Source organism: Triticum aestivum, chromosome 6B, assembly GCF_018294505.1.
Source record: "Triticum aestivum cultivar Chinese Spring chromosome 6B, IWGSC CS RefSeq v2.1, whole genome shotgun sequence".
NCBI lineage: Eukaryota > Viridiplantae > Streptophyta > Magnoliopsida > Poales > Poaceae > Triticum > Triticum aestivum.
Genome location: NC_057810.1, coordinates 148,586,588 through 148,594,876, shown reverse-complemented (window position 1 = coordinate 148,594,876; position 8,289 = coordinate 148,586,588). Strand labels below are relative to the sequence as shown.

Sequence of the window (8,289 nt, the reverse complement as noted above, 5' to 3'; positions counted from 1 at the left end):
GGGCACGTGACTTCCATGTCAGATCCGCTGTAGAAATGACCTCCCTTCCCCAAAAACCAGCCGCATACGCTGATATGACCGAGAATTGCCCATTTGCCTCCCAAGACCAGGCTACACCATCCGGCAAATCCTCAGTGGCCTCCCAAGCATTAACTGTTTGCCATAGTGATAGAAACTCTTGCAACGTATCTGGTCCAAAGTTGGGGCGTAGATCTATTGCCCAAGACCCGTTCTCCATAGTTGCACTGACCAACCTCGTCCCTCGAGCCCGTGGTGTAACCAGCTCGTAAACCCGCGACGCAATCTCCTGAACTCTTCGCCCATCTAACCATCGGTCCTCCCAAAACAACATTGTCCGGCCAAAATGTGCAGTAGACCGCATGGTTGCCTGACAAAACATCCTTGCTTCTTCAGCAACCTTGATTTTGAATTCATTCCATTGTCGTCTCATCAGTCCTTTTGAGCCATGGCCAACGAGCCTGCATGGCCACATTCATCCATCTTAGGTTGGGTAGCCCCAATCCACCTACCCACTTGGGCATACACACCATTGTCCCATGCAACCGTGCAATTACCACCATTCGCTTCTTCTCTTCTGCACCACAAGAACCCTCAACAAATCGTGTTCATGGTCGCGATAGTTTTCATAGGGAGATCCAGTACTGCCATCATTGCATTAATTGACATGGCGCATAGCACAGATTGCACCAGAGTTAGACTGTCACTCTTCGGCATTAGTGATGCCTTCCACCTTGGTAGTCTATTGGCCATATGGTCAACCAAGTATTGTAGTTGTGATGCTGATTGCTTTCTAAGCGATAGTGGCAACCCGAGATATTTTATTAGGAAGGATCCCAAAGAGCACTGGAGGGCATTGCATGTCATTGTTATCTCCTCCTCGGAAGACCTTATGGGTAGAGTTGTTGATTTGCTCATGTTGGTTCTCAGCCCAGCCGCCTCATCAAACAGCTCCATGATGCACTAGTCATATTATGTCCTCTGTTCTGGATTGTACTTGCATTTTACGCCCCATTTATCATCAATTTCATCTAAGTCATGTCAATTGTTATCGTCTTTATAGAATGCAACGTTCAATTCTTAACTAATTGCCATAATAGTACGACATTGAGAGGTGAGGTCAAGGACTAGACACCATAAATCTATGTCATTGTTTTTTTTTCGAAAAACTTCCAATCTATTCATCTTCAATCATGACCATACAAAAAACAATAGAGGTAATAAAAATCAGTTTGTCTAATTCACATCTAGAATTTTTTAAGGATGTCACATCTAAGCTTCGACAAATATATAATGCATCAACAAAAAATAAAAAAACTAGGACACAAGAAAAATAAACCATAAACAGAGTGGACATCAGTTTAGATGTGACATAGATATCACATCCAGATGTGTTCTAGACAGATCCAATAAAAATTATAACCATGTTCGTAGACCACCTAGCGACGACTATAAGCACCGGAGCGAGTTGAAGACGCGTCACCCCTCCCTGACCGGAGCAGAATGTCAGTCAAGATTGTACAAACACGATAAAAGCAAAGCCAGTCCAGGCAACGATGCTGTGTTGAACAATTTGTCGGTGCCAAGGTCTCACCGTCGTCGTCTCAAGCTCACAGAGGATTTGTGCTGGACCGCTGCAGGGATGCTTCCTTCTTCAAACCGATCAGATTTGAACGGCCGAGGTAGGTAGATGGATGGATGCTTCTGCAGTTGTTGGGAAGCCGCAGCAATCAACCTCGAGACGTATCAATGACTCCAGAGGCGTCCACAACCCGCATACGTGACGGCTCACACCGCTGCCAAAGAACACATCAATCTGAGTGGATCAACACCAGAAGAGCTCCAAGACCGACCCCAACACCAGATCACCGGAGCACCGAAGGAAGGCACAAAGAACATTTCAATTTGATGTATTGCTACACTCGTTGTTAATTTTTTGGCGTGTTTATTCAGTCCAAATAGCAAAGAAGATAATGGCGCATACAACGATCTCTCGGTCTCATTTTCTCGACTAGTAGTCGTCGTCGTCGTAGCCGCCGCCCGCCAGGTCGTCCTCCACCTTCTCCGCCACGTCGTCCTCGAACTTGTCCTCCAGGTAGCTCGCCCCTTCCGCCAGCGCCAGCCCGCCCAGCACCCCCGCCGCCGCGCCCACCGCCAGCCCCGCCCCCATCCCCATCCCCTTCTTCTTCGCAGGGTCATTCATCGACCCCGACCCGTACCCGCCCGACCCGTACGCGGGGGCAGGAGCCGCAGCGCCGTACGCCGGCTGCGCGCCGCCGTAGGCAGCAGGGTACCCGGCGGACTGCGGGGGAACGGCCGCGCCGTAGGCGGCCGGGTAGCCGGACGGCGGCGCGGCGTACGGCTGCTGCTGCTGGCCGTACCCGTACCCGCCCGAGCCGTACGGCGCCGGGGCCGCGTAGGGGTCGCGGGACTGGGACTGGCTCTGGCCGTAGGGCGGCGGGTAGGCGGGGTCGTAGTAGCGGGCGGTCTCGCGGACGGCGACGCGGACGTCGACGCGGCCCTGGGGCCGGCCCGAGGGGCGCTTGAGGCGGAGCGAGCGGGACGCTCGGCCGCCGAGCCCGGCGTCGTCGAGGACGTCGCGCAGCGGCAGGCGCGCGGACCCCACGAGCGGCTTGGTGCCCTCGGCGGCGTTGGCGTGGACGACGTCGATGTGGAGCACCGCGTCCTCGAGGCGGGTGGTGGACGGCGGGAGCGGGACGGTGAGCTTCTCGTCCCACTCGGGGCTCTCGCCGTTGTCCAGGTCGACGCGGGAGGAGCACTTGGGGCCGTCGTCGACCCAGAGCACGGCGTAGGGCTGCAGGTCGCCGTTGCGCCAGTTGACGTTCTTGAGGTCCCGCGCCGAGCCCACCGTCACCTCCACCTCGTACCTCGACCCCATGCTCGCCGTGTCCCTGCCTTCACGCCGTGAAATGGAGGAGCCGAATGCTCTGCTCTGCTGTGCTCTGCTTGGGTGCTGTTGGGTGATGCGGGAGGCGAATGAGCGGGCAGGGTATAAATAGGGGCGCGGGCGGGATCTATCCGGTCGTGCTGTTTCTGGAAGTTCTCTGCCGGTGGGCGGAGGGGCGCCTTGGGACGAACGGGTAAAATGTTACACTATTCAGTTTCGTCGTGTTTATTATCATTTTCCTTCACCAAAACTGCACTGGTTCTACTTTTGCTCATCCAGACGTCAGGCTCACTTTTGGCTTTCTTTGTTACTCCCTCCGTTCCTTAGGCCGGTAAATAGGTTTTCTTTGCATTCATTCAAAACCCATCCAAACTTAGGCCAGTAAATATATAAATGCAAGGATTTTTGGAGCCTCGGCAACACTGCACGGATCTTATGTTTTGCTTGCGCACGAATTGTACTACATGTTCCTTGATTTGCTTTTTTGCCGGCAAGTTTCTTTGATTTGTTCGTACGACATGCGTTTAGAACTGGAACATCCTAGCACCATCTATCCGCACATGTAATCACACCGGACGTTTATCTTTTCTTTGTGATTTGCGATGGGTACTACATGCTTGATGCTTCTAGAAAATGTAAGAACGAACGAATAGGTAACGGCGTGCGAGTTTGACTGCAAGTGTGGCTGGCGCAGACAACGACCGATGGAAGCCGGCGACAACAGCGAGGTTCGCAGCACGTCTCTCCCGATGATGAATCCTGGTCCATCACCACGGCAACAGGGGCCTCTGCTACACCGCCGGACGGGCGACGGAAAGCGACCCGACCAAGATAAGATGAGGCGGGAAAAGCGTTCCAAAGGAGGCAGCGGACCAACACACGGTTTGGACGCGAAACCGCGTCGCGTCAGCACGCCACCAGAAAGCTGGGAATGGCACGGCTTCCCGTGTATCGGCATGACCTTGAATTGCAGAAACAAGCCCGAGAATAAACTGCCAGGTGACTTGGACTGATGAATAAATTCACAACAAGAGGTATTTTTTGCCTAAAAATAATAAAAAAGAGGTATTTACATCAGTGACGCATAAACTTATGATCCATATTCACTTTAGTGTCTGAACTTGAAAAATACATTAAACTGATTATAAAACTTGCCACAAGGGTGGAAATTGACGCAAATCCCTTCACTAGAAGTAAAATATACAGACGTGGCACCTATATGTCGGTTAGCGCGCACAAATGGCGTGAGACCCACTACCAAATGATGGCTTGCTCAGTACAAGTCTCTGACCACTACGCCCACATGTCGGAAGAAAGGAAAATTTTGCACGGAAATGGTGGCTGCTAGACTTAGAACGATGACCTCAAGCTACGCAGGCGGCCAGAACAAGCCACTATGACACATTAAATTTAGCAAATTTTAGATACATTAAAACTGAGCACCCTCCCAGCCCTGTCAGGCCATCAGCATTTTAAATCGTTGGATCGTCACTTCTAGTCGTTTTTGGCCGTCGAATTTGCTCTTAATTGCACCCAAATGGCGCGTAGAGGCTTCATGACGAGTGCTAGCCATCTCGGGCCGCTGCTCCCGTGGATTTTTGGGGCATCATAGATTCAACTGGGCCTACTGGGCCTGTACTCTGATCCCGTCCAGGGCAAAAGTGGAGAACCCAAAACACTGGACGCTCGGGACCTTGATCTCTTTCGCTCGCAGCCGTGGCTGCACCTCCGAACTGGGTGCCGACCGATGCGGGGGCTTGGACTGCTATGGCGACTGCGCTAGATTTCCACCGACACGACGGATTCGCCTACTCGGTCCATTCGGTTGCACGGACGTGACATACAGCGGCTTGTCGATCCTTAGGTTCCATAGCGCAGCTGGATGGTGTGCGGCGAGGAACAGCCATGAATTTATATCGGCAAGGACGCTTTATTGAGAGTTTAATACCAGTAATGCCATTCGATGCTCCGGGCGGGTCAGTTTCCATTGGTGATTCATATTTTTCATTCAATTCATGCAACCCATATAATCCCAACCTTGCCGGTGCTCCTTTCCCACTCTGCTCATTGGCAAACCATTCTCTGGCGCAGCAGCGCTAGGTGATGCTTGTTGGAAATATGCCCTAGAGGCAATAATAAATTGGTTATTATTATTATATTTTCTTGTTCATGATAATCGTTTATTATCCATGCTATAATTGTATTGATAGGAAACTCAGATACATGTGTGGGTACGTAGACAACACCATGTCCCTAGTAAGTCTCTAGTTGACTAGCTCGTTGATCAATAGATGGTTACGGTTTCCTGACCATGGGCATTGGATGTCGTTGATAACAGGATCACATCATTAGGAGAATGATGTGATGGACAAGACCCAATCCTAAGCCTAGCACAAAGATCGTGTAGTTCGTATGCTAAAGTTTTTCTAATGTCAAGTATCATTTCCTTAGACCATGAGATTGTGCAACTCCCGGATACCGTAGGAATGCTTTGGGTGTACCAAACGTCACAACGTAACTGGGTGGCTATAAAGGTGCACTACAAGTATCTCCGAAAGTGTCTGTTGGGTTGGCACGAATCGAGACTGGGATTTGTCACTCTGGTTGACGGAGAGGTATCTCTGGGCCCACTCGGTAGGACATCATCATAATGTGCACAATGTGACCAAGGGGTTGATCGCGGGATGATGTGTTACGGAACGAGTAAAGAGACTTGCCGGCAACGAGATTGAACAAGGTATCGGCATACCGACGATCGAATCTCGGGCAAGTACAATACCGCTAGACAAAGGGAATTGTATACGGGATTGATTGAGTCCTTGACATCGTGGTTCATCCGATGAGATCATCGTGGAACATGTGGGAGCCAACATGGGTATCCAGATCCCGCTGTTGGTTATTGGCCGGAGAGTTGTCTCGGTCATGTCTGCATGGTTCCCGAACCCGTAGGGTCTACACACTTAAGGTTCGGTGACACTAGGGTTGTAGAGATAATAGTATGCGGTAACCCAAATGTTGTTCGGAGTCCCGGATGAGATCCCGAACGTCACGAGGAGTTCCGGAGTGGTCCGGAGGTAAAGATTTATATATAAGAAGTCCAGTTTCGGCCACCGGGAAAGTTTCGGGGGTCATCGGTATTGTACCGGGACCACCGAAAGGGTCCCGGGGGTCCATCCGATGGGGCCACCTATCCCAGAGGGCCCCATAGGCTGAGGGGGCGTGGGAACCAGCCCCTGATGGGCTGGTGCGCTCCCCTTGGGCCTCCCATGCGCCTAGGGTTAGAAACCCTAAGGGGTGGGGGCGCCTCCACTTGGCTTGGAGGCCAAGCCACCCCTAGGGCCGCCGCCCCCTCCCTAGATGGGATCTACAAGGGGGCGGCGCCCCCCCTAGGCCCCTATATATAGTGGAGGGGAGGGAGGGCAGCCGCACCTGAGTCCCTGGCGCCTCCCTCTCTCCCGTGACACCTCTTCCTCCCCGCTTGCGCTTGGCGAAGCCCTGCCGGGATCCCGCTACTTCCACCACCACGCCGTCGTGCTGCTGGATCTCCATCAACCTCTCCTCCCCTTGCTGGATCAAGAAGGAGGAGATGTCTCTCCCAACCGTATGTGTGTTGAACGCGGAGGTACCGTCTATTCGGCGCTAGGATCGTCGGTGATTTGGATCACGACGAGTACGACTCCATCAACCCCGTTCACTTGAACGCTTCCGCTTAGTGATCTACAAGGGTATGTAGATGCACTCTCCTCTCTCTCGTTGCTAGTCTCTCCATAGATAGATCTTGGTGATTCGTAGGAAAATTTTGAATTTCTGCTACGTTCCCCAACAATGCTTAGGTTTCAGTTTTTCCAATTCTCCCTTTTTGCTGCATCTCCTTGATGACCCACAAGTGTATGGGATCAATCATAGTCCTTTTGATAAGTAAGAGTGTCGAACCCAACGAGGAGCAGAAGGAAATGATAAACGGTTTTCAGTAAGATTTTCTCTGCAAGCACTGAAATTGTAGGTGATAGATAGTTTTGTGATAAGATAAATAGTAACGAGTAACAAGTAAATAAAATAAGTAAAGTGCAGCAAGGTGGCCCAATCCTTTATGTAGCAAAGGATAAGTCTGGACAATTTCTAATAATGAGAAAGGAGCTCCCGAGGACACATGGGAATTATCGTCAAGCTAGTTTTCATTACGTTCATATGATTCGCGTTCGGTACTTTGATAATTTGATATGTGGGTGGACCGGTACTTGGGTACTGCCCTTACTTGGACAAGCATCCCACTTATGATTAACCCCTATTGCAAGCGTCCACAACTACAAAAGAAGTATTAAGGTAAACCTAACCATAACATTAAACATATGGATCCATTACAGCCCCTAACGAAGCAATGCATAAACTAGGGTTTAAGCTTCTGTCACTCTAGCAACCCATCATCTACTTATTACTTCCCCATGCCTTCCTCTAGGCCCAAATAATGGTGAAGTGTCATGTAGTCGACGTTCACATAACACCACTAGAGGAAAAGACAACATACATCTCATCAAAATATCGAACGAATACCAAATTCACATGACTACTAATAGCAAGACTTCACCCATGTCCTCAGGAACAAACGTAACTACTCACAAAGCATATTCATGTTCATAATCAGATGAGTAATAATATGCATAAAGGATCTGAACATATGATCTTCCACCAAGTAAACCAATTAGCATCAATTACAAGGAGTAATCAACACTACTAGCAACCCACAGGTACCAATTTGTGGTTTGATACAAGATTGGATACAAGAGATGAACTAGGGTTTTGAGAGGAGATGGTGCTGGTGAAGATGTTGATGGAGATTGACCCTCTCCCGATGAGAGGATCGTTGGTGATGACGTTGATGATGATTTCCCCCTTCCGGAGGGAAGTGTCCCCGGCAGAACAGCTCCGCCAGAGCCCTAGATTGATTCCGCCAAGGTTCCGCCTCGTGGCGGCGGAGTTTCGTCCCGTAAGCTTGCCCACGATTTTTTCCAGGGTAAGAGCGATGATATAGCAGAAGATGGACACCGGAGGCCCACCAGGGGGCCCAGGAGATAGGGGGCGCGCCCCCTGTCTCCTGGACAGGGTGTGGCCCCCCTGGTGTATTTCTTTTGCTTAGAAATTCTTATTAATTCCAAAAAGTTGTTTCGTGGAGTTTCAGAACTTTTGGGGTTGTGCAGAATAGATTTCCAATGTTTGCTCCTTTTTCAGCCAGAATTCCAGCTGCCGGCATTCCCCCTCTTCATGATAAACCATGTAAAATAAGAGAGAATAGCCATAAGTATTGAGATATAATGTGTAATAACAGCCCATCACTAGTAGAAAAAGGGTCAAATGTGAAGCACATT

The 8,289-nt window shown here is 50.4% G+C and overlaps 1 protein-coding gene across 2 annotated transcripts; it reads right to left on the bottom strand.

The window, feature by feature from the left end:
* Positions 1 to 1,271: 1,271 nt before the first annotated feature.
* LOC123136258 (protein SRC2 homolog) lies at positions 1,272 to 3,024 on the bottom strand. 2 transcript variants are annotated; one of them, XR_006466726.1, is made up of 3 exons: positions 2,003 to 3,024; positions 1,613 to 1,814; positions 1,272 to 1,507 (listed from the first exon to the last, which is right to left on the bottom strand). XR_006466726.1 is itself a non-coding variant. In XM_044555599.1 (2 exons), the coding sequence occupies exon 1, from the start codon at positions 2,915 to 2,917 to the stop codon at positions 2,030 to 2,032; it is 888 nt and encodes a 295-aa protein (XP_044411534.1). In that variant the 5' UTR covers positions 2,918 to 3,024; the 3' UTR covers positions 1,299 to 1,814; positions 2,003 to 2,029. The 2 variants fall into 2 exon arrangements, 1 of the variants encoding a protein (XP_044411534.1); XM_044555599.1 differs by having other exon boundaries at positions 1,299 to 1,814.
* Positions 3,025 to 8,289: the final 5,265 nt, after the last annotated feature.